General features: G+C 31.2%; 1 protein-coding gene and 1 long non-coding RNA gene across 5 annotated transcripts; both read left to right on the top strand.

Annotated features, from left to right (window-relative positions):
* Window positions 1-14,963: 14,963 nt before the first annotated feature.
* On the top strand, window positions 14,964-17,425 carry LOC149496136 (uncharacterized). 2 transcript variants are annotated; one of them, XR_016320833.1, is made up of 3 exons: window positions 14,969-15,283; window positions 15,382-15,539; window positions 17,040-17,425. It is a non-coding gene; the product is annotated as an uncharacterized LOC149496136 (long non-coding RNA). The 2 variants fall into 2 exon arrangements; XR_016320832.1 differs by lacking the exon at window positions 15,382-15,539 and having other exon boundaries at window positions 14,964-15,283.
* A 4,828-nt stretch (window positions 17,426-22,253) lies between these two features.
* LOC105647223 (plant UBX domain-containing protein 10) lies at window positions 22,254-25,682 on the top strand. 3 transcript variants are annotated; one of them, XM_020684562.3, is made up of 5 exons: window positions 22,254-22,983; window positions 24,154-24,312; window positions 24,477-24,905; window positions 25,235-25,339; window positions 25,436-25,682. In XM_020684562.3, exons 1-5 carry the CDS (start codon window positions 22,438-22,440, stop codon window positions 25,481-25,483), a joined length of 1,287 nt encoding a protein of 428 aa, XP_020540221.1. In that variant the 5' UTR covers window positions 22,254-22,437; the 3' UTR covers window positions 25,484-25,682. The 3 variants fall into 3 exon arrangements, with proteins under 3 accessions (XP_020540221.1, XP_012088623.1, XP_012088624.1); XM_012233233.4 differs by having other exon boundaries at window positions 22,255-22,983; window positions 25,235-25,682; XM_012233234.4 differs by having other exon boundaries at window positions 22,258-22,983; window positions 24,525-24,905; window positions 25,235-25,682.
* Window positions 25,683-27,395: the final 1,713 nt, after the last annotated feature.

Here is a 27,395-nt window from a genome sequence, read left to right on the forward strand (position 1 = left end):
AATGGGTCTGTGGCAAGAGTGGCTGGAATTTCAGTTTCAACAAATTTCAACAGATCATAGCCCACAAGCAATAAATACCACTACGTATGCCAGGACTGATAATTAGTAGAGTTTAATTTGAGTGGTGCTTGAGCTGCAGAATTAATAGACACCAACTGGTTTTCTGCGTTTAGACTTAACGCAGTTGTGGGTATCACAGGAGTACCAGGAGATGTTGTTGATGGAGAAGGAGACTTTGAAGAGTCGTCACCCATTGCAACAAAGAAACTGAATTGATATAGAAAGAAAACTAGTAATCAGAAAAGCTTAGAAAGCGGAAGGCTCTGATACCATAACAGGAAAGGTTTCTGTATATGTTGAATTGAATTAATGTTTACAATATACAGCAGAGTATATATACAAGTTATGGATTAAAATACACTCCTATATTTACGTAACATAAATCTATCTACACAACAGAATTTGTTATTCTGTTTTAACTAGCTGGAACTTCATCCTTACCCAATAAGGAGGAACGGATTGCTTCCACAACTTTTTCCACAAAGAAGAGTGAATAGGAGTAGAGCAAGATGCTAGCACTTGGGATAAATGAAGATCATGGATTTTATGATATCCACTTCTCACCGTGTACCTACCATCTTTAGAATGAAGCCAAATTAACTTGTCTCTAGGTCTTTGAAGACTAAGAGACATGGAGAGTATTAGATCAACTTCATAAGGAAACTGATAGGTCTTACGTTTACAGTATTTTTAATATAGTTTTTATTAGGTTTTTTTAGTGTTTTTAATTACTTTAATTAGTTTTTGTTTAGATTTATTTATATTTTTAATTAAATGTCCTTGATTCTTAATAAGTTTGATTTGAAGGGTTTTTAGAAGGAAAGTAGCCAAAATTTATATCAAAGAAGGTTGGAGCTGAAATATGGAGATAAAAGCTCAACATGGCCAAGTCAGTAAAGTACACGGCCTGGCCATGTTAAACGCCACGGCCGTGTCTCCAAGAAAACTGAAAATTCAAGTGGGCCGAATTTAATTATTTAGTTCGTATAGATTTGAAGCCTGGGCGTGTCTTGTGCATGGAGCTATGTAAGAATAATATAAGACTTACATTGTTTGAGTTCCAGCTTTACTTGGTTAAAAAAGACTCCTAATTGGGACGAAATACAATACAAAATCAGTTTCCTACTCAAATAATATTTCTTCCTAATTAGGCTAGCTAGTTTCCTACTCGGTTTCAAAGACACTCTACGAAGTCTATATAAAGAGAAATCTCTACACTAAAAGAAGATTCACATCACATCCATTATTTCATATTCTTTTCTCTACATCGTGTTTCTTTACAAGACTTCAAGCAATCAAGTTGGAGATCAAGATTTAAGGAAGCGCTACAAGCCAATTGTCGACTAGTTTTTATTTCTAAACTCTCTTCTTGTTTTATTTTCAACATTCATGTTGATTATAGGAATATTTACAAGTTTATTTGAGTTTAATTTAAGTACCATGATGAACTAAATTCTCATACTAGGGATTTATGTTGCTTAATTTCTATTCCAATTTATAATATTAGATTTGCTTTTCATTGTTCATGATATAATTTATTATTGAACTTAATGCTTTCAGACATAGTTTCTCCCTTGGATTGATTTATTTCAATAATCACTATCGAGAGAAGGGTTTTTGATATGAAAAAGGTAATAAATTACATGGAAATAATAACTTGATGCGGAAGTTATATTGTTTGACTCATGCGGATTTTAGAATAGCTTAATTTCTATTCCAATTTATAATATTAGATTTGTTTTTCCTTGTTCATAATATAATTTATTATTGAACTTAATGCTTCCAGGCAGAGTTTCTCTCCTTAATTGATTTATTTTATTAATCACTATCAGGAGAAGGGTTTTTGATATGAAAAATGTAATAAATTACATGGGAATAATAACTTGATGCGAAAGTTATATGGTTTGAATCATAGGGATTTTCGTAAGTTAACGACCTTAGGTTATGAATTCATAAACAAACCATAAAACTTAATGATTTAATTCATGTTTGATTTTTCTATTTCACCTTTCATAGATTGAAGTTTGTTATATATTGAATTTTTTTTTTCTTTCTTTTGCATAGGGCATCATTTAGTGCATTTGACACATTTTTGCTCACGTTCACACCCTTTAATCTAGTTACCTTCCAGCAGGTAAGCATCAATCATCAGACTCCAAAGTGTATAATCATTCATTAGGCTCAATATCTTGCAATCATTCATTCCTAAGAATAGTTTTTTGCTTCCATCATCTTTCCTACCCGGCATTGATATTCAATCAAAATTGTAGATTATATAAACTGGATTTGGGGCAGTTGTGTTAGGATAAAGATTATGATTCCTATATTACTTGTTAATGAGTTTATTTAGGAGTCTAATATTATTTATTTAATATATTTTATTATTATATGTTAACAGTAGTCCCCTTAATTTATTTGGTCATTTTATGTCCAAATGTAGTGCTTATGTCTTTGCATTGTCTGTTATTATTTATTTATTATATATGTGTATTTTTTTTTACATTAGGTTTTTATTGCGTTGCTTTATGGAGGCTTTTATTTAACAAGAACGAGGCATTGGTCTTGGAAGGGGGGCACCCAAAGAGTCGCTTCATTTAATGAGGGGACTCTTTAGTGCCTCGTCTAGCCTATATAAGGCCTCTATCTCGTCTGGCCTATATAAGGCCTCTATCCCCTTCATTTGTTTCACTTTCCATTTCTCAACCACCAAAGCGTCTCACTCTAGATCTTCTCTCTCTAACTTTCAAGCAAGTTTTTTTTATATCTTTTTCTTTCCTTTTTTTTCATTAGCTAGGATCATGAGTTCCTATAGGGATGAGGATGTTCAAGTATTACATGATCAATCTAGAGATGAGAATTTCGAGGATATAGACTCAGGGTCGGGCGAGGTTAAAGGTAGAAATGAGAATGTTAGGATCGCTGACGTTCCCTCTGATATTGATGAGGGTGAGCTATTGGATATATGTTTTATGTACAGTATTGCACCAGAGTATAAATTCATTAGGCCTTCAGGGAACATGAGGGTGATTGAGCCATTGGATGAAGACTCTATTATGATGTATGAAGAAAGTTTTTGATCTGGGGTTCGGTTCCCTTTGTCTGAACCTTTAAGATCATTTTTTTACGAGTATAACTGCACCCCTAACGGCTTAAGGTTCTTATGAGCCATAGCTGCCCTAGCTCACCAAGATGGATACATTTTAACAGCTCGGGCAGTTCGAGAGCTTTATCACTTCTCCGTTTGCCCCTAACGAAGATCATTATTTCCTTCAAGCAAATAAAGATTGCAACGTCTTTTCAAAGAATTCTAAGATTTCGTCCCTAAAGAATTGTAAATCTAAATTTTTTTTATTATTAAACAGTAAAGAGAGTTCGAAGTGCCGAATCGGTGGTCTAACGATCCCCTTCGCCATCTACTTGCCTCGCTCACCCCTTATGATCGTATTTGTGTGGACTTAATAAAGGCTAGGGGACTAGCTGCTGTTAACCTAAGGTCGGTGATAGCCGTAGGTTATCCAATGTGCTCTCCTAGTGGGCTTATAAGGCCGAACCCTTCCCCACTGGGAAATTGTGTCCTTAATCGTATTACCTTTTAGTCCTTTATACTTTTTAAATTTTTCTTTCTTACCTTTGTGTAGGCATGGCTCCTAAGAAGACTAAGAGTTCCAAGATGGCCAAGGTGGCCGAGGCAATGAAGAAACAGGCTGCAGCTGATAGTTTGGGGAAAGAAGTTCCTCCAACAGTGCCAAACCCACAGCCAACTAAGACTGAAGCTATTTTGGGGGGTTCCCACTCCAAGCCTACCCATTTGAGCCCTACAACTGAGCCTTATTGGAAAGGACGGAGAGAAGAGTCAATCCTCGGTCCCCCTCCTATGCCTCCTAGAGCTGGCGAGGCTTTGGATATCTGAGGCTATTTTATGAAGAAGTATAGGGCAAAATGCAGCCTTCAAGAGTATGGGCCTAGCCAGGAGATGGCTCACCACTGTCTCTTTCCAGCAGATGTTCGTATTTCGATCATGTGGATGACATGGCGAGGAAAGATTTTGTTAATCAATGCCTATTCTATGCGCTGAACGCCAACAATTTGAGCTTCACTCGGATAACTAAGCTGAAATGCGATTATACCGATATGGAAGTCAATATCAGATGGAAGATGCACTGAATAGCGCTGAAACTACTATGAGGGAGCAAGAAGCTCGGCATAAAGCTGATATTGATGCTTACGTTGTTGAGCTTAAGTGGTTGAAGGAGGGAGAATTGGGACCTGTTGGACAAGAACAAAGATTTGGAGAGCAAAGTCACGGAGGTTAATGAGGAGCTATAGGGACTGCGAAATATGGAGGGGCTAATTGCAGAAGACTTAGCGAAGGCATGTTTGAGCCTTAGGACCAAAATTATTATTGAATTAAAGGTTCGGGAGTGGAACAAGTACTGGAGCTGGGTGAAGGACATATTTCCTGATGATGAAGAGGAAGGAGAGGAGGAGGAGGGTGCTGAAGGGATTGGAGGTGATTCTTTACCAAAAGATCCTATCATGGATAGCTCGCCTCCTCAGCATGTGGATACCGAGGCAAATATTTACCTTATTTCTTCAGAAAGGCAAGGCCTTGCTAGAGATTTGCCTTCAGTGCAAGATGCTTAGCTTAGGAATTACTTTGTATTTAGCTATAGGGAAAACTTTTTGTACTTATCTCTGTGTAATAAACTTTTTATAATCAATCTATATAACAACATTTTTCTTGATTTAAGCAAAGACATTGTTTCCTTTTGTTCATGTGTTGTGCTTTTCTTCTAAGTGTTTCCCTAAATTAGTGTTTTCCTTTATCATATCAATACTTAACACTTAGCTTTTGCACAAACACACTTTGTATGTCTGAGCTATGAATTTAGTGAATAGGACCACTTAGGTCACTTGGCAAGCTAAGTATGTCTGAGCTATGGACTTGGTGAAATTGGACCGCTTAGGTCACTTGGCGAGCTAAGTATGTCCAAGCTATGGAATTGGACCACTTAGGTCGCTTGGGCTAGCTAAGTATGTTCGGGCTATAGACTTGGTGAAATTGGACCGTTTAGGTCACTTGGGCGAACTGGGTATTTTCGAGCCAAACAGAAGAACATTTAAAGTAAGATCCTTCAAGAAAAACTCAATGTATCATGCTCCTTATATATTTAGGGGGCATGATGCAATGAGTGAAAAAACCTGAGGCCTTATTATTATTCAAATATAAAACTACTTTACATATTATTGGGTGGAGATACAATATGCCTTTTCTAGATTATCAGCATTCCATGTCCGAGGTAGCTTGGCTCCTTCAATCTTCCTCAACTTGTATGTGTTCGGGCCCAGCTGCTTCGAGACTTCATAAGGACCTTCCCAGTTCAGCCCTAATTTGCTTACATCTGCCAAGCCTTTGGTGATTTCTGCCTTCCGCTTATATCTGAATTACCTGTTTTGAACTTGCCTATTGAAGTATCCTCACCCTTTGCTTGTATGCTTCAGCTCAGACTGTTGCGTTGCCTCTAAGTTCCTCTGCTAAGTCTAAGTTGATCTTTAGGCTTTCATTGCTGCCAAGCTCTTCACACTCTCTTGTTCTTTTGCTGGATATGCCTCTTTCTACTAGCACTACTGCTTCCGTCTCGTACATTAAGGAGAAAGGGGTTTGCCCTATTGCTTGCCAAGGGGTAGTTCGATAAGCCCACAATACACTATTTAGTTCGTCCGCCCAGTTAGCCTTTTCTCCATCCAACCTCTTCTTTAAGCCTTGTAGGATAGTTCTATTGGTGACTTTAGTAAGGTCATTGGTTTGCGGGTGAAAACTGATATAAAGTGGAGTTTGATATGCCAGTCTTCACAAAAAGATTTAAAGGCTCTTGAATCAAATTGCTTTCCATTGTCAGTAACAATCTTATGGGGCACCCAAAACCTGAATATCACGTTGTTCCTGAAAAAACTGATAACCCAGGCTGGGGTAATGGTGCTTAGGGCTTTGGCTTCTACCCATTTGGAGAAGTGATCAATGGCTACTGCCACAAACTTCCTTTGCTCGGTTGTTGCAAGAAAAGGCCCTACAATGTCTAACCCTCCATTGAGCAAAAGGCCAGGCTGAACCTAAAGGTTGTAGTTTTGAGGAGGTTTTTTTAGGAACCCAGTCATATTTTTGGCAAGCATTACACTAGCGAACGTGCTGGCGAACATTTAGCTTCATTATTGGCCAGTACTATCCTAACACCAAAATCTTTCTATGTCTATCCTACGAGCCCTCATGTGCCCCACAGACACCCTCATGGGTCTCCCTTACAATATAATTGTCCTCTTCTTCAATTACACACTTCGCCTAAGTGTGTGATTTTGATCTCCTGTAGAGCTCTCCATTTTCCATTGTGTAGTTCGTCGCTTTCCTACAAAGTTTCATCGCCTCTTATTTATCACTTGGCTGAACATCATTCTGTAAGAAATCAATGATCGGACGCATCCAAATACTGTCAAGTTGGGAAACTAGGACTTCTCTCGTCTCATAACTCGAGCAAGTTCGGTGTTCGATCATCACTTCTCTTGGCAACTTATCTTCCCAGGCTGTCACTTTAGCTATGGTATCTGCTTCCTTATTATTCGCCCGTTCTATTTATGTCACATTCCAAACACAATCATCTTCCTCTAATTTATGTAAGAGAGACAAGGCTATAGAATGGTACTTGATTAGGTTCGGCTCCTTGGTGGTGAACGTGCCTGTAATTTGTTTGACAACCAGTTATGAGTCTATGAAAATATGGAGATCTGGAGTGCATATCTCAGGGGCCAGCTTAAGCCCCGTAACTAAGCCTTCATATTCGGCACCATTGTTAGTTGTTGCAAAGTTTAGACTCACGACATAATATATTTTAATCTTCCCTAGCCCTTATAGGATTACCCCTGCTGCAGCCCCTGAGTTCCCTAAGGCCCCATCTGTGTGTAACTACCAAGTACTATAATTGGAGCTTGATAGTTCCGCTTCATGTTCGCCCTTCTCATCTTCGCTAAAAGACTCGGCCACAAAGCCGGCAAGTAATTGCGCCTTCATTATGGTAGTAGGAGCATACCTGATATCAAACTCTCCTAATCTGATTGACCATTCCACCAATATTCTAGAAGTTTCAGCTCGGTGCAGGATCTTTTTGAGGGGGTGGTTAGTTCTGATGATTATAGTGTGAGATTGGAAGTAGTGGCGCACCGGTTTGCCGAAGTCAGGATGGCGAATGCTAGCTTTTCAATATTTGGATACCGCAGCTCAGAACCCTTGAGGACTTTGCTAATATAATAGACAGGGTATTGTTCACCCTCTTCTTCTCTAATCAATACCGAAGCCATAGAATTTTCAGTAGCAGCTAAATACAAGTATAAGGGTTCATATTTTTTGGGTCTACTTAAAAGAGGAGTGGAAGATAAAAAATCCTTAATCTTTTCGAAGGCGAGCTGGCATTTGTCATCCTACTAAAAACCCTTCAGTTGTTTTAGGGTTTGGTAGAATGGCATACACCTCTTGACTGAGCAACAAATAAATCGCCCTAAGGTTGTAACTCGACCATTCAACTGTTGGACTTCATGGATGTTGGTGGGTGCCTGCATCTCCAGAATTGCCTTGATCTTTTTAGGGTTTGCCTCAATCCCTTTTTGTGATATCATGAAACCCAGGAACTTCCCTAACTTAACTCTGAATGTGCATTTATCTGGGTTGAGCTTCATATTAAATCTATTCAAGATTTCAAAGGCTTCCTGTAGGTCTCTAGGATGGTAGGTAGCTCGAATGCTCTTTATTATCATATCATCTACATATACTTCCATGGTTTGCCCAATCTAGTCTTGAAACATGCTATTGACCAACCTTTGGTATGTGGCTTCCGCATTTTTTAGTCTGAACAGCATGACTTGATAATAATATATTCCCCTATCAGTGACAAAGCTCGTCTTTTCCTCATCCAGTTTGTTCATTCTTATCTAATGGTACGCCGCCGCCGTATCCACAAAACTATACACTTTATAGCCGCTATTGAATCTACCAGCTGATCTATATTGGGTAGAGGGTAAGGATCTTTAGGGCATGCCTTGTTCAAATCGATAAAGTCAACACATAACCTCCATTTTCCATTGGACTTTGGTACCAAAACGACATTCGCCAACCATTCTGGATCATTCACCTCTCTTAAAACCCTGCTTTCAAAAGTTTTTCTACTTTAGTTGCTATAACCTGCAATCTCTCTAGGCCATGATTTTGCTTTTTTTGTTTTATCGATCTAAAGCTTGGATCAATGTTGTGCTTATGGGATATGATATTAGGATCATGCCAACTATGTCGTCTGCGGTCCAAGCGAAGCTGTTAAAATTATCTTCTAAAACAGCCTTAATATTATCCTATAACTCTCTCGGTAGATTAGCTCCCAGCATTAAGTTCCTCCCCTGTTTTACTTCCCATATAATCAGCTCGCCCATAAATGTTGGGCTAGAATCTACATTATGTCTGGGAATATCAAAAGTTGGTGTTTGGTTGGTTTTATGGGTTGTTTGCCTTCTAGCATCCATGTGATTGGTAGGGAAAGAGGCAACCCTTTCAGTGCTATCATGTATGCTTCTTAAGCCACCTTCTGGTCTCCCTTAATAGTAATGACTTCGCCCATATCGGAGTAAAACTTCATAGTGAGGTATCTAATAAATGTGGCCGCTTCCAGTTCTTACAGGGCTGGTCTACCCAATAAAGCATTGTATGGAAAATGAATGTCCACCACCATAAATTCCAATTTAAGTTTCCTCGACGAGATCCAGTTCCGAGCTCTAGGGTTATGTCTATGGACCCAGACACTTGCATATGTTTTCCCGCTAGGCCGATTAAAGGGGTTCAGATAGGTTTAAGCCTCACCTGGTTTAGTTTCGAAGCCTTGAATACCTCCATAGTCAATAAGTTCACTGCACTACCTTCGTCCACCAATAATCTTTTTATCAGAAAGCTTTCCAAAATCCCCTCGATTACTAGGGCATCATTGTGTGGGGAATGTACAAACTCACCATCGACTTCAAAGAATGATATGGGCAGCCTGGTGCTTGACTTTCACTTGGGTAGAATGGAATAGATCTCTCTAGCTCTCCTTTTTTCGGCTGAATTGCTATCACCCCCCGATGAGCCACCAAATATGGTGCAGATTGTGCCTAGGGTGTGACATTCTTTTAGTTGTTTGTCCTTCTGTTCACTTTCCCTCCGCGCTTTTCCAACAAATTGCTTCAATTCGCCTTTTTGTACAAGGCATTCTATCTCTTTCTTCAATTGCCAACAAGCCTCAATCTCATGGCCTACATCCCTATGGAATTTGCAATACTTGCTCTTATCTCGACGGCTCGAGGTATCCTCCTTCATCTTTCTAGGATAATAGAACTGAATTTGATCGCCCTATTCCCTTACCTAAGACAATATTTCCAAGCGTGGTCTGTTCAAAGGGGTAAATTCTCAATCTTACTGTGGCTTGCCATCTCTTGAGTATGGCGTTCGAACATAATAACTAGTTCATAGGAGCCGAATAGGTGACCTCCTTCGGGACGACCATCTCCTCACTAGAGATGGATGTCTCTTATGTTTATGCATCTCTACTCTAGGCGATCTGTGTTGTTGAGCTTCAAAGGCTTCATCTAATTTTGTGTATTTGTTGGCTCGCGCCATAAGCTCAGCAAAGTTCGAGGGAGGGTCTATACTCAAACTTAAAAATCAATTTGCTATACCTGTAATTTTTTGCCATGGTGCTAACGACTATCTCATCATTCAAGTTTTCTACTTGCATGGCCATTCTTTGAAATTTGGGTACATAATGCCTCAGGGTCTCTCCCTCCTCTCTTTTTAAATCTAGCAAGTCAGAAGATATTTTCCTGGATGGTACACATGTTATGAAACGGGCTCGGAATACTGTGGCCAACTGAGAGAAGAAATGAATGGATATTGTCTTGAGTGTTTGATACCACTCTTGAACTACCTCTTTTAGGGTAGTTGGAAAGATCTTACACATTAGATCCTCTGAATTGGTTTGCAAATACATTATAGTTCGAAAGGTCGCCAGATGGCTCCTAGAATTGGTAGATCCATCATAGAATTGGGAAGTAGGAAGCTTGAACTTTGATGGAAAGGCTGCGGCCAAAATATCAGCTGATAAGGGTGAGTCCTGTCGAAGTCCATAATCTCCTATTTCTCCTGTCTCTCTACACTCTCAAACCAGCTTCTTGACAACATCCCAGAGATTTGCTCCATCCATAATTGGTTGGATTCAACTTAGTTTTTGGCTATTGGGGATAGTCATACTAGGGTCCACCTCTGATTCTGCCTCATGGTATTGATTAGATAATGAATGATTTTGGTATTTAGGCAAAGTTGGGGGTAAGCTATGCTCTTGGTGAGGAGGGTTCACCGGCCTAGGAGGTAGTATTGGCTCGCCGCTAGGCTGAGGGTTCTCCAAGAGGCGTTTCAACATGTTGGTAAATTGTGAATAAGCTTGGGCTAGAGCAGCTGCTATATGGGGATTAGTGATTGATGGAAAGGCGAACGAGAATTGTTGGTTGGCTTCATCATAGGTGTAGTTGGCCTTTAAGGTTGAGGTGCTCGATGGCGATCGGAATCAAGAAAAACTGTGGGAATTTTGTTCTCCATTAATCTGATCAAAGAATTAATAATATTTAAAAGTTCAATATATTATTAATGTCCACTTCATTTTAATTTATTCCACTTTTTCTCATTCTTCTACAACCATCACTCCATTATCATCTTCTTCTTCATTCTCTTCAAATTCTCCAATTTACATATGTCTCATATTGATAAATATTTTTTATAAAAAGTAATTTTTATTATTTGTTCCATTTTATGATCGATCAATCACCACATATAGTTTAAACTGCAATTATGGAGAAAGAGTGACGGAGTTTGCTTACTAGCACTACTTTCCTTTATTTTTTATATATATATTTTATGCAACTCCAATTGATCTAGATTGTTGTTCAACAAGTTAATATTCCTTTTTTTTTTATAAGAAATAAAAATAACTTTTTAAGAATTGATGATTATAAATTTGATAAATAAGGTTCAAATAGGTTGACTATATCTTCATTATGTTGCATTCGGTCACAAATTTGAAAGTTCCAGTTGATGGGTTATCACTTTTTTTTTTTTTTCAAAACTTCATAACAACTGAAATAGAAAACCAAAAATTATAATAAAATTATCTGAATTTTTCTTCAAAAATGCATTTTAATTATGTATGGTCAATTTTTCTATAGTCAAAAAAATAATTATTTACTAATTTACTATATTAATTAATTCATATAAAAATAATTGAAAAATTGTATTTTGATTATAAAATACAAAATACATATTGATACATAAATCCTCATATTTTGATTTAAGTTAAATCAATTTTAAAATTGAAATTTCAAGTTATTACCATGTAAGTATATTTGATTTTTTAAATTTGATGAAATAGTATTTATTATAATTGTTCCTCATGAGTTAATTATTATTTTAATATTTTATGATTTAAACATCTCTTATAATTGCATAACTATATATATATATATATATATATATATATATATATATATATATATATATATATATATATATATATATATATTTTTTTTTTTTTTTTTTTTTTTTTTTTTTTTTTTTTTTTTTGCTTCACGTAATTAGTACATATGCTAAATATTTATTCTTATGATTCAATTAGTACATTAATATTTTATGAAGTTAAACCATGTGTTATAGTTATGTATGACATTCTCTTCAAAAAAAAAAAAAAAGTTATGTATGATATGCATATGTTTATTCTATAGAATTAGTAAATATCGCTATACTATATCGTCTATCTTAATCAACTACTTCTTAAAATTCATATGGAGTACTATAATACATATTGATACATGTATTTCAATTATATAATTATTCAATCTTTCATATGCATGCATAGTATAATTATTCAATTTTACAGTATGCACAATATATATAATTATACGATATGCTTTATTTTATAAATATTAAACTACTAATTAAATCGCTAAGAGTAATTTTATATATATATATATATATATATATATATATATATATATATATATATATAGCAGTAATATGTACTACATCTATGAAATAAAAGATATACATGATATACATACTATTAGGTATAATATAAAATAGTGAAGTATTAATCTCATAAAGAGTAATTATATTAAATTATATTTTGTTAAATCTAAAAATTAGATAGATATTATAACATCTTGAAATTTTAATTTTTAAAACTTTTTATTTAATTGAAATGAAATATAAGATATATATATATAATTTTGATCATAAACACGTAATATTCTAGTATTTTTTAATTAGAATATAATTTTTGAATTATTTTATACGAATTGATTAAAATAATAATAAATTAATAAATAGTGATATTTTCTTAGAATGTAGATAAATTCTTTTTCAAAGTTTGAGCACATTGTATTGAAGAGCATTTTATTTTTTTGATTATTATGAATTTATGAACATTCTAGGAGAAAAAAAAAAAGTATTTGTCCGTGAGTTTGAACACACAAAAATTGAACACACAAGCCAAATCATTTAAAGGTTGTGAGTTGCATAATAGACATATTTTAATAAACTATTTATATTTCTTAACCAAAAAAGAAAAAAAAAAGTTAAAAACAACAAGAAGCAGGGCCAAAGATATATATCTTCATCCATCTGTCTCCATGAATAGCCATCTTAAATAAGAGTTCTTTATTAATGCAATATATTATTATATGATTATTAATTATTAATTATTAATTATTGAAAATTAAGAGTGTTGTAATTTAATTTTTTCAAATTAAAAAATTAAATCAAAAAATAATAAAATTTTAATAGTTATAAAATGTCACATCATCAATTAAATTTTTTAATATTGTGCCATATGATTAAATGCGCATCAATTTTTATATATTTTTATAGATAGATAGATTTAGATAAACTAGTCTTTTTTATGGCATGTGTTGCACGTTCATTATGTTATATTCTCATCCTTTGTACTCTTTTAATTCTTTTTATCTATATAATATTAAAGCATAACTTTTTATTTATATTAAAACAAATACAAATGGTTAATTTGTCTTACACTTTGTCGTACAAGTTACTTATAATATTATGTACTTAAAATCTATTTTTATATAATGAATGGTCTCAAACTAAATTAATAATAGTAATCATTTTGACTACAATAGCAGTATTACTTACCCAGTGTATTAGAGAAAAGAATATATGCACAAATTCTTGAAATCTCAAAAAGTGACTCAAAATAGAAATATGTAATTCTAGTTTTTTTTTTTCAGTTTCTTAAACACTATTTTCTTTTAAGTCAAATAAATTTATATATAAGAGCAAAAATATCAAGAAATTTATAAATATTTGATCTATCAAGAGACCATCTATTTATTGCAAGTTACTAAATTAAAATGATGATGATTGTAAATTATTCAATAACGAAAAAGAAAATAAAAAATAAAAAAGAAAGTTATTATCAAAAATAAAACTCTTTTTAGAACTCACCAAACAAAAAAGTTTCAATGTATATCTATATCTATACTATATATAAAAGTGAAAATGAGGAAAGAATAATGAGATTTTCGAAATGGTCCTTAATAAAATTTAGAATATTCCAAAATAATCTTATTCATAGCCAATTAGATTATTGTATTTCATTAGTTGATTAGATATATTTATAAAAATTATTTTTTAAATAAATAAATATAGATATTTAAGCATTTCAAAATTTTTAAGTTTTTTCTTTTCTAATTTATTTTTAAATAAATATATATGACAATGCGATATTTGAAAATTTTTATATTTTTATTCATTAAATATTTGATTCTATTTTGGTTATAATTTAAATTATTTTATTTAGGGGAGAGATAAAAAAAAAGATAAAAGTATATGTTATATATAAATAATTTTATTAAAAAAAATTCAGTTGTGGAATGTGAAAAAATTTTAAAATATGTGATATATAATTTAGTATGTTACCTTAAAAATGTAACATTGATATTATATATTATTAAAAATCTTGATCGGAAAATTTTGTATGCTACTATTTCCATTTTTTCACTGTTTATGCTATTACGTGTATTTATAACATTTTATTTGCTTAACTAATAAATAACTATTAAAATTTATTAAAAATTTTAATATTAAATTTAAGTCCTTTAATACCGTTGAATAAATCTTAATATTATGTTATTAAATGTTATTAATAAATTATAAAAAAAAATTTATATGGTCCTAGTTTTTTTTTTTTTGAATAATTTAACAAAATAGAAGGATAAAATAATAATTCTCTTCTATTTTAATGTATATTATTTTTAAAAAGAACAAGAATATAATATATATCAATTATTAAGGGCAACATCAAAATTCCAAATCAAGATTTTCTATTCCAAAAATTCGTATTCAAATCCAAATTCTATTGGATAAATTACAAAACTATATTATATACTAAATAAGGTATCTATTAAATATTGGATAATATCTTTAATATTTTAATAATATTGATTGAAAATGTAAAAGTAATTTGATTAAATAAGATATTTATTAAATGTGGTAAAAGAATATAATATGCACTACAAAAAAATCACCGATTTACGACCGATTTTTGCGACCGCCTAAAATCAGTCGCAATTTTGCGACCGAATTGCGACCTATAGACAAACAGTCGCTAATTATAGCGCTAAAAATTTCCGCGAGTTTGTTTTTCAGTTTGCGACTAGTGTACTACGGATTTGCGACCGATTTTGCGACCGATTTGAGACAACGTTTTTTCCGTCGCAAAATTACGCACTTCAAAATTAGGAATAAGTTTTGAAACCGATTTGCGACTGATTTGCAACCGATTTTTTGCGACCGACAGGTTTAGTCGCAAATCGGTCGCAATTTTATTGCGAAGTAAAACGACGTTGCCGAGTTAAAAAATTGCGACCGATATTAAGGACATTTGCGACCGACCAGTCGGTCGCAAATTTTAGGGCTTTAAATGCCAGATGCCCTCCTTCTTCTTTCTTCTTCTTTCTTTCTTCTACTCCTCCTCTCCTCTCCTCCTTTCGCAGCGCCACTCCAGTCCATCCTGACGCCGCTCCAGCCCGCCTGTCGCCGCCATCTCTGCTCCATTGCAACTCCGGTCACTCCATTGCTATTTGGACACAAGTTGAGGTAAGTCTTGCGATTTTTTTTTTTTTTTTGATTTTTTTTAGGGCACTAAATTAGGGGCGAATTGTTAAATATCTACCACTACCCATATAATTTTTTAGGGCAAAATATTAGAGCGCCCAAACGCACACCATGTTTTAGAGATGCCCAGCTGAATTGAACAAAAATACCTCAACAAAACCCTTTCATCTCTTCTCTTCGTTGTATTATCCTATCCTCTTCTCAGATTCAGCTGCATTCATCGGGTGAAGATTCACAAGTAATTACAATTTGATTTAATTTTTTCATTATTAAAAGTTGATTGACATCTCCTTATTAATCATTCTGTAATTGTTATTTTTTATCTTTGTTTTTTTTTTTATTTTTAATTATCATGCCTTATTTGATCGAGACACTCTTATTCATCTTTCTCTTTACACGTTAAGGAGACCATAAATGGTAGCAAACTGTTTGTTGTGATTTTTTTTATTTGGAAAATCTGGTTTGGAAAATAGTAACTTATTTTCGTTAAATGATTATGAAGTTTTAACCAAATAGTAGTCTGTTTTCGTTAAATCAAAGTGTGTTTTAATGTTTTTAAATTCACTAATATAGAACAGGACAATTGGAATGGAGCAACCACCTGTTGTGCATCCTAGTGCGATCTCCATGTCCTACTATTTGTGAATATTGTTTTGCAAATTTTGTAGTATCATATATTGACCAATAAGAGTGGATATAAGTGAATATTAAAGTAGTTTTTTTAGGCTAAGTGCTATATTCTGGTCATACATTCAAAGACCATATCAATTATATTAGATGATTCAAAAAGCTTATTATGTATGATACATGTTTGAAGTAATAGTTTAGGACTTGAAAGATTTAGCTACAAGTGAAATTGCATGCAATTAGCACAAGAAATATGAATAAACTAAATAATTATTAGGGTCTAATTAGGGGCTAATTATACTCAGTACTGAAGAATTCTTCTATCCCCTATTTCTACCCTTTGATAAATACAAACAAAAGGATTAATTTTTATATGCAGATATTGGATCACAAATAAATCAAGTGAGAAAAATAAGACGTTAAATAATAAGACTAACATTGCATGGTAATGACATGATATAATCAACATGCAGTTTAGAATAGGAAAATATGTTATATTCAAATTAAAATTATTTGTAATTTACCAATGGCAGCAGATAAGGAGTTACAAAATAGAAAAAGATTTGATGGACAAATTTAAAGTCAGTTTGAATAATGTTTCAATTTGCTTATACTTTGAAGTTAAAGTTGTAACTCTTTCCAATTAAAGTTGAACTATTTCCTAATCAATGGACCATTTATTCAAGTTTGTAGTTACTATTTTAGGATACAAAGATTAAAATTATGTTTACCATTAAATATGTAGCTCCAAGGTTGAAGTACTTTTCATTTTATTGTTATCTTCCCAATATGAGGTCTACTTATTGCTTTTTAGTTTCAAGCATTTGATATTTTACACTTGTTACAAGAGCTAATAATAAATCATACCTTTTACACTTGTTACATTTTGTATATATTGGGTTGTCTCTCTTGCTAATTATATGTTGGCAAAGGTAATGTGTACCGTGCTATCATCCGAGTATTTGTCAGAGTCATGAATAAGGTAATGCAACCTAAACTTATTGTAACAAAGGGATGAATCACAGTAGTATATTTATCATATGTTAATGATAAATTTCTGTTACCCAAAATTATGACCGTTTAATGTCGCAATATAATTGTTGTTTGACAGTATGTGGAGCAGTTGTGGAAATTATTTTCGAGAAAAAATGATATTGCAATTGGGAACGTTGCGGAACTAGTGAATCCCTTCAGATACCAAGTTCTGCAGTACCTAGCAATAATGAGCGGTGCAGTGAGCCATAGATGATTGACATGTTGAAGAGCCAGGTAAAGGATGTTGTCCGAAAAAAAAAAAAAGCAAATTGAAAGAGAAGATGAAAGTAACATCGGGTGACAATTTTTTTAAAAGAGGGGCCATGTCACCCTAATTTATAGGCTACAACATAAGGAGTTGGAATATGGTGCTGCAAAGCACTGTATTTGCATCTGTTATTAATGTAGAAATGGAACATATTTTTCTGGGTTGCTATAATATATGTTGAATAAGTTCACTGATTTTAGTTCTTTTTTTTTTTTTTTTTTTTTTATGGAGTTGAGTTGGTTTTGATATTGGTGTTCTTTTTAGTTTGTCATTTGTTTTGTGACATTTTGTTATATTTTTATATTATTTTTGAATTGCGTTTGTGATATATATATATATATATATATATGTCAATTTTTACAGGTGCAAAAAAATTATGGTTTTATAATAATATTTATTTTTTTTTAATTTTTTTTCAATTTTGCGACCGTTTGCGACCGATTAGCGACCACAAATAAAAATTTTAAATTTACGATTTGCGACCGATTTGCGAGCATATTTGCGACCAACAAATATCGGTCGCTAATTGAATTTAGCGACCGATTTTTTGGCATTTTGCGACCGATTGGTCTGTCGCAAAATGCCGTTTTTTTTGTAGTGATGTTTAAGATTTTAATAATATTGGTTGAAAAATAAAAGTAATTTGATTTTGATTGGTTATATTATCCTATATAAGGTATATGTTAAATATGATAAAAATATAATATATTTTATTTTTACTTTTATTAAATATTTAATTTGATTGGTTATAATTATTTTAAAAAAATAAATATAATTTATTATTATTTATTGAGGATACATATAAGATCTATTGTTGATATAAAATAGAAAATAAAATTCAATAAAAATATTTTTCTATATCTGTAGATAGTTTATCTATCTATGAAATTTGAAATATTCTACCATAATCTTTGGTATAGTTAATTAGAAAATTATATTTTATTATTTGATTTGATATAATTTATAAAAATTATTTTTTTAAAATAAATACATATAAATAATTAAGAATTTCAAAATTTTAACTTTTGTCTTTTTAAAATTTATTTTTTGATATATATATATATATATATATATATATATATATATATAATAAGAGATTTAAAAAATTTTTACATTTTATTTTTTAAATATTTGATTCTATTTTGGTTATAAGTTAAAATAATTTTATTTAGGAGGGAGATAAAACATAGAAAATATACTATTTTTTAGTTTATATAATTTTATTGAATATATTTTCTAAAAAATAAATATATATAATATTTTATTTATGAGAGAGATAAAAAATATATATTCTATTTGTTTGTGTATGATGATAGAGAAAATTGAGGGTTTAGTTGAAGAGGATATAATGTTTCTTTTATGTAATCTTTTTTTTCATTACTTAATTAATTAATTTATTTATTTTAAATTTGTAATTTAGAACAATAGATAAATAAAATACTTGAAAATTGGATCTTGTGATTCGCTTTGTAATTTTCATTTATTAATTTGGCTTTTTTTTTCCATCAATTTCAAATTTCATTAAATTATAATCTTTTAAGAGTTGATTTTTGAAATTAAAATTGGTAATTTTTTAACATAATTTATTTTTGTTATATGTTGTATTCTTAAAAGAGTTTTATTCTTAATAACAATTTTTCATTTTTTATTTTTCTTTTCGTTATTGAATTAATTTCTAATCACTATCACTTTTATTTAGTACGAGATTTATATCTTCCTTACAATAAATAGATAGTCTCATGATTAATCATTTTTAATTTTCTTGACATTTTTTCTTTTATATCCTAAATCAGTTTGACTTGAAAGAAAATGACGTTTATGAAATTGAAAAAAAAAAATAGAACTATATATTTCTGTTTTGGGTCATTTTTTGAATTCAAGAATTTGTTTGTATATTCATATATTCTTTTCTCTAATGCATTGGATAAGTAATACTATCACTCTAGCCAAAATGATTACCATTATCAATTCAGATTATCTTCTCATTTCTTTTCTTTTATTTACTAGTAAAAAATTATTTTTCATTATTTTTCATTATAGTTGTATATAGATATTAATTTGGGATTGAGGGCACGGGGTTGGGGATTGAGTGATGACTTGATTTCTTTTTAGACACCCATTAATATTTTAAGAATCTGCATTTATAAATTAGAGACTAAAGAATTAGGTGTAGAGATTGGATTAAACTTTATTTTGATACCACTTCATTATATAAAAATAGAATCAAGTATATACGAAATAACATTGCAAGTAGCTTATGCGGTGAAGTTTAATACAAATTAACCAATTTTATTTATTTTAATATAAATAAAAACTTATGATTTAATATTAAATAGATAAAAAATTAAAAGAGTACAAAAAATGAAATATAATGAGCATTGTCAATATGCAATGCACATCACAGAAAAGACTAGTAGATATATAAATATATAAATAAAATATTATATATTTTTAAAATTAAAATTTTAAACTAATCTCCAATCCCACAAATATATGTTCATTTTATTTAAAATAAATTTTGGAAAGTAAAAATTTAAAAATTTGAAAGATTTAATTAATGTATTCTATTTGAAAATTTATTTTTTAAAAAAATATATCCAATCAAATCATGCAAATATAAAGAAAAAATATTAATAAAAATAATATATTTTTTCTTTTTTATCTCTCTCCTAAATAAAATATTGTGTCTATTATATTTGAAATTTTATTTTAAAAAAATATCCAATCAAAATCATACAAATATAAAGAAAAAAGATTATTAATAAAAAGAATATATTCTTTTATTTTTGCTGAAATAAAAAATTTTAAATTATAATTAAAATAGAATAAAATATTTAAAAAATAAAATATAAAAATTTTAAATGTCTCCTTATCATATAAATTTATTAAAAACAAATTTAAAAAATATAAAACTTAAAATTAAAAATATATCCAATCAAATCATACAAATATAAAGGAAAAATATTAACAAAAATAATATACTTTTTTCTTTTTTTATCTCTCTCCTAAATAAAATATTATGTATGTTGTATTGGAAAATTTATTTAAAAAAATATATTTAATCAAAATCATACAAATATAAAGAAAAAAATAATATTAACAAAAACAATATACTTTTTTCTCTCTCCGAAATAAGATATTTTAAATTATAATTAAAATAGAATCAAATATTTAAAAAATAAAATATAAAATTTAAATGTCCCCTTATCATATATATATATTAAAATAAATTTAAAAAAGATAAAACTTAAAATCTTGAAATGCTTAATTATCTCTATGTCTTTATTTAAAAATAATCTGCTATAAATATATTAAATCAACTATAAAATGTAATTTTCTAATTGCCCATGACTAAAGTTATTTTAGCATATTCTGAAGTTCATAAGAATATTATCGAAAATCTCATTATTCTCTCATTTTCACATTTATATATAATATAAATAGATATATTAATTATATTCCTTACTAACTAATTGGCCAAATGCACATTTTAGACCTTTTGCTTTTCCAAAAAAAAAAAAACTTTGGCCCCTTATACTTTGCGGAAGATCTATTAAGTACATTTTTTTTTTTTTTTTTTTTTTTTTTTTTTTTTTTTTTATCTAGTAAGTACCTCACCTGGATAAACCAAGCGTGAGCAATGCAAACAGAATGATGTGGAAAAAAAAGCTAATAACATGTCATAAGTGCCTAGTGCAGTACAAGCCGCATCGACATCTTCTCTTCCTTCTTCTACTCTTTACTCTCGTTGTTTCATAACTCGTGATAGCTTCACCTTTCTTAACCCTATAATAAATCGGGATTTATTTTCATCTATTTTTTTCTTCTCCTTCTCTTCGCTCCCTCTTATATTGTTACTCATCCTCAACTTCAAGCAATGAGAATGTAGAAGACCTTGGTTCTATATCATAAAAAAATCTAGAAAAACCATGCATGAGAATCTAAAATATTTGGCTTTGGATTAGTCTTGCTAGGAAATTGACACGCTAGACTATGTTTATGTACTTTGTTTTCTTTTTGCCTTTCAAATTCAATTTTATTTCTTTTTGTTTGTTAGAATTATCTTGTTCCCTTTGTATTGTGGACTCTGTTTTCCAACCAAATTCAAATTTGATTCTTTTTGTTTGTTAGAGTTATCTTGTTTCCTTTGTACTGTAGACTCTATTTTTCAAAATTAATTTTTAGCATTGTGTCAACAATAATTATTTTTATGACAGGTCAAATGCATTTAGAGGCCATCTTTAGAAATGACCGAGAAATAATTCGATGTCCATATCAGCAATACTCTGTTACAGATTTGACACAAATACAACGGCCTCGCTTTGTACTTGGCCTTCATGAAATTATAAACTAATCTAATCACACAATATATGTTGTTATATCAAGCATCCTTATTATAGATGAGCAGCTACTTAAATTTGCTTCTCAATGTACTGCATTCTTAGACTTAGTAATTACTATTTCAAATTTCTTTCAAATTTTAGGTGCATAGTAATATGATTTTCTCTTTTGGATAGATTTTTTCATAGATATAAATCTTGAGCTCCCTTCATACGAGCGAGAGAAACTAGATACTGGATCAAATATAATTATAAATATTAATGCCATGGATAGTGTAGATGGATTGCATGTTAGTGACGAGGAGATAATATTTCCTACAAGTGAACAAGTTGTAGGACTATGTGTGCCAAATGAAAACGAGCATCGTACTGTTAGTGGAGAAAATGTTGAATAGTATTAGAGCTGTTGTTAGTAAACATTTTCTAGGTGTCAATACGGTTTCACTACTTCCAGTGTGGCAAAGTATTTATTAAATATATAAAAAAGTGAAAATAGTGGTATCTAATAGGTCTCTACAAAGTATAATGGTCACAAGATTTTTTTAAAAATATACACGGTGGAAATTATGCATTTGACCCTCACTAATTTTGACCAAGTTTTATGAATTTCCACTTGAACACAAAATAATATTGTATGGTTTAGCTTCAACAATAAAATTAGTTGAATTAATAAATATTTGATTTGAAAAAAAACTCCCCCTTCTTCAATAATTTGTCCAAGTCTCTGAGAGAACAACTTAAAAGAATAAAATACTAATCATTGATGGAGTTGACAAAGAACACGACGCTATGGAATTGTCTCTTCGAAAAAAATTAATTTTGAACAAGAACCCTGCAAGATCCTGATTTTTGTATACAGATCCTCGATGCCTGCAGCTGAAAAATCATCAGCCCCTTCAGGTTTAGCCCGGGAACTGTTACAGCTACCAATTTCTATCGCTTTAAAGAGTTTCAGGCTTATCTCCTGTGCGGTTGGAATTGGTGGTATCATTTTGTCTTATGCTCTCGGAATCTTCCGGCTGGTATCAAGTCTAGGACTGAATGGTCACTTAAGGGCGGAGGAAAGGGAGGTGTTGGATTTTGTATCGGCGTTTCAGCGTGAATACGGTTCCAAAAGGCCGAAATTTACAGCGACGGATTTCGTGGATGCGATTTGGAAGTCGAGGAATGCGTATAAGCTGTTGTTCGTGTACTTACACTCGCCGGATCATCCGGATACACCGGGTTTCTGCAGGAGAACTCTTTGCTCGGAGAATTTTAGTGCATTTGTGAATGAGAATTTCGTGGCGTGGGGAGAGAGCATTAGAACTAATGAAGGGTTCAAAGCAGGTATTAGGTTGAAAGCTACACGATTTCCTTTTTGTGCTGTGGTTGTGGCTGGACCAGACAATACAATGGCTGTGCTTCAACGGGTAATGATTGTAATGGTTTTTTATCTTTATTATTTATAAATTCAATTTTTCACACTATGAATCGTCTCCGACATCCCTTTTCACCTAGAAAATTAAGCCATTCTGTTTTGATCTTCGTTGTAATCAGATGATCCATCCTTAAAATTGCTGTTTATGGGTTAAGTATTGTGTTTATGGAGTCAATTGATATAAGGTACTTGTTAAGCTTTTAAGATTTTCAGCACCTTCGGGTTTTAACTTGAATTATAGTGCTTATCTACATGTCACTAAAATCATCCTAAAAGAAGAAGTCAACAGTTTTAAGTTACAACTTTAAAATTGAAACTGCAGTTAATCAGCTATTGGGCTTCTAAACAACTTTGCATATTTAGAAATTCGTCCCTTTTAATTTTCCGTTTTTCCCTTAATTTCATCCCTTAATCAGTTCTGTATAAACTATATAAATGCAGCAATGGTACTGGAAGTCTGCAAAGAGAGAGAGAGAGAGAGAGAGAGAGAGATGTAGAAATGTAGAAGGTACAAAGAGTAGAAAAAGAGAGAGTTGGAGATGATTTTTGTAAGAAATTTATATCGACAAAATGAAGAAGAAAAAGAGAGTTTTTCTTGTTTTATTTTGTTCATCTCCTTTCAAAATCCAATACACTTCAGTTATTGTTCTTGGTGGTTGTTTCCCTGCAAGTAAGTACTTAATTGCTTACCGTATATATAATTTTCGATAAATTACCTGCACTTCAAGTGCTGATCATCCTTCTGAAAAGGAACAATTATTCTGAAACAACCAGTACAAGAAGTTTTTAAGATATTCACAGAGGGAATTTGACATTTGCAATCTGATTGCATTAAGAAGTGATAACCGTGAATATTACATGTGATTTGTTTTTCACTATTGAATTTTCCTTGCCTGTGTTCATAATCATCTAACGCTTTTATATAGAATTACTTTAGTTTGAGCTTAAATCTTTTTAACTGCACTATGCAACACTAGATATATGTTTGAATTGCCAATGCCGTTGTTTGTAATAACTACTAATAACTAGAATGATATGGTGGTTAGTTTTAGTTTACTGGTTCCAGGGGCATTTGTAAGATAGATGAATTCGGTAACTTAGCCTTTTTATACACAAGGATGTAAAAATAACTTGATTATTTCATCTTTCTCTTGCTCTGCAGGTTGAGGGTGCAAAATCTCCTGAAGAAATGCTCATGCTACTACAGGAAGAGCTTGAAGGAAATGCATGTGCTCTTATTGCAGCAAGGCGTAAAGTGGTAGAAAGATTTTCCTTAGGGAAGCAAGATGCTACTCTCGGAGCAATATATAACGCCAATCAAGTAGGATGTCTTTAAGTTATTTTATCCGTGTTGTGTTTGATTACTATATACCAGATATGATATTGCCTCCTAACTTTTCCCTGTTGATAAAGATGTTTACAATGCACCATGTCGTTGATTGTTGTCCATTGTTTCTTCTCTCTTTGTTTTTATCATTCTTTTAGTGCTTACTTCCATGTTTTCGCTCCTTGGCACATTGGACTTGGGAACAGCAAAGGAGAGAAGAAAAAGAAATAGTGGAGGAGGCTGCTACTGAAACAAAGAGGAAAAGCGAGGAGGAGGAAGGGACTGAGGAGAGAAGAGCACATGAGGCTACAGAAGAGCAAGACATTTTGGAAGGAAAAGCTACTGAAGCTGAGAGGAATGACAAGGAGGATGGAGAGACCCTGGAGAGCACAGTGCACAGTTTTGTGGAAAAGCAAGAATGTTTGGAGAACGAAACTGCTGAAGCAGAGAGGAAGCTTGAGGGGAGAGAAGAGGCTCAAGATGGAGAAAAGAGCAACACTTCAGAGGAGGCTGCATTGGCTAGAATGTGGCAGGAGGGAGCTCTGTTACTTGGTGCAGAACCTGAAAAGGGACCTGACATTACACAAGTAAATACCCCTAAATTATTTTTTTCCCCTTCTTATATGATCTCTTATTATTGTTTTCCAATGCATTTAGCTCTGTTTTTTACTGCATTGCCTTTTTGGCCCATCAGTATTTTTAACAAAGAGAGTTTCCCCCTATTCACAATATATACAATCCTTCTATTTGTCTTTATTTTGTTTTATTTTAACTCGAGGTAACCGCAAAAGCCTCATATATCAATTGCATGCAGATGTACTTCACTGTGCATCCCTGATACCATGTTGTCCCATGGTTGAATGTATATAAATCTTTGGAAACTAATCTATCAATTGGAAAATTCTTCATTCATTAGGTTTTGATTCGCTTCCCAATGGGAGAACGCAAAGAAAGAAGGTTTTACAGTACTGCCAATATCCAGTCCCTGTATGACTATGTTGAGTCCTTGGACATCTTACAGGTTGGTAATTACAGACTTGTCTCGACTTTTCCACGCGTTGTGTATGGTTCAGAAAAAGTTTCTTTATCCTTGAAAGAAGCTGGATTGCATCCTCAGGCTAGCCTTTTTGTGGAACTGAACTCTGTGAAGTTCTATGCCGCCTAGTGTAATCTTCAAGAATGGGCCAAAATGATGGAGCAAGGAACATGTTTGTGTTTCAAATGTAAAATCTTGTACTTGACGTCTTGAGAGCATTGAATTGATAAGTCCTTTATGCTCAAAAGAAGGGTTTGCTGTAGATATTTCACCTGATAGAAATGGAAATTGAAAAGTTAGAATACTAAATTTATAATTACCTTATATATTTTCCCTCTTATACTCTTACTAATCTATCTTTTGTATGACGAGTGTTACATGTTGACTATATTCGTTGTATACTCATTTTTTTATCTATATAATATTAAAGCATAAGTTTTGTTTAGATTAAAATAAATACAATGGTTAATTTATATTATACTTTGCCGTACAAAATATTTCCATTGCAACTTAAATACTTAATTCTAATTTTATATAATGGAGTGGTATTAGAATAAAGTTCAATCTAATCCTTAAACGTCTAATCCTTTAGTTCTTAATTTATAAATGTAGAATTTTAAAATTCTAGTAGGTGCCTTTTAAAATTCTAGTAGGTGCCTAAAAAGAAAATCAATTCATCGTTTAATCTCTAATCTTCTGCCGTCAATCTCAAATCAATATTTATATACAATTATAATAAAAAATAATAATAAATTATTTTTTTTTTTGTGATAGTTAAAAGAAAAGAAATGAGAAGATGATCTGAATTAATAATGGAAATCACTTTGACTATAATATTAGTATTACGTATCCAGTATATAGAGAAATGAATATATGCACATACACACAATTTCTTAAAACCCCAAAAAATGACCCAAATAGAAATATATAGTTCTAGTTTTTTTCTAGTTCCCTAAATATTATTTTCTTTTAAATCAAACAGATTCAGGAAATGAGAGAAAAATAAAAAAAATTAAAAATGTTTAATCATTAATAGATCATCTATTTATTGCAAGAGAGATATAAATCTCTTACTAAATTAAAAAAATAGTAGTTACAAATTATTCAATAATTAAAAGAAAATAAAAAATTATTATTAAGAATAAAACTCTTTCAAAACTCACCTATCAAACAAAAAAAAAAAACATTTGAATATATATAAATATATACATATATCAATAAAATATTATATTTTTTTTTAAGTTAAAATTTTCAACTGTTTACCATCTAGATATAATTATGTAAATTCTATTTGAAAAATTATTTATTTTTTAAATATATGCAATCAAATCTTACAAATATAAAGAAAAAATATTAATAAAAATAATATACTTTTTTCTTTTTTTATCTCTTTTCTAAATAAAATATTAATATTTTATTTGAAAATTTATTTTTAAAAAATATATCCAATCAAATCATACAAACGAAAAAAACAATATTAATAAAACGAATATATTTTCTTTCTTTTTTATATATATATATCCTAAAAGAATTAAATATTTAATAAATAAAATACAAAATAATTTTCAAATGTCTCATTTTCATATATATTTATTAAAAATAAATTTAACAAAGATAAAACTTAAAGATTTTAAAATGTCTAATTATCTATATGCATTTATTTAAAAAATAATTTTTTATTCATTAGGAGGCCTGATAAATCGAAACAACACTAGGGCTATTTAACAAGAAATAACCCTCCGCTCACCAAATTGGTGAAAACACTTGTGATCGAAAAGACTTGAACTTAAGATCTCTCACTCCTCACATAAATAAAAAGACAAACAGATCATATATGATTGACTTAAAAAATAATTTTTATAAATATATCTAATTAAATAATATATTATAATTTTTTAATTTACTAAGACTAAGGTTATTTTAGGATATCATAAATTTCATCAAGAACGCTATCAGAAATTCCATTATCTCTCTATTCCTACATTTATATATAGTACAGATCATCACCATGAACATCAATATCACCATGTTCTCCTTGTCA

Source organism: Jatropha curcas, chromosome 5 (assembly GCF_041381405.1).
Source record: "Jatropha curcas cultivar XTBG-Jc1 chromosome 5, XTBG_Jcur_1.0, whole genome shotgun sequence".
NCBI lineage: Eukaryota > Viridiplantae > Streptophyta > Magnoliopsida > Malpighiales > Euphorbiaceae > Jatropha > Jatropha curcas.

Bases quoted from the DNA above. Each gene is read 5' to 3' on its own strand.
- LOC105647223 (XM_012233233.4), top strand. From the start codon at position 22,438: ATGCCTGCAGCTGAAAAATCATCAGCCCCTTCAGGTTTAGCCCGGGAA. The intron at 22,984-24,153 runs GTAATGATTGTA...CTTGCTCTGCAG, and splicing joins CAATGGCTGTGCTTCAACGG to GTTGAGGGTGCAAAATCTCC. The intron at 24,313-24,476 runs GTAGGATGTCTT...TCATTCTTTTAG, and splicing joins CAATATATAACGCCAATCAA to TGCTTACTTCCATGTTTTCG.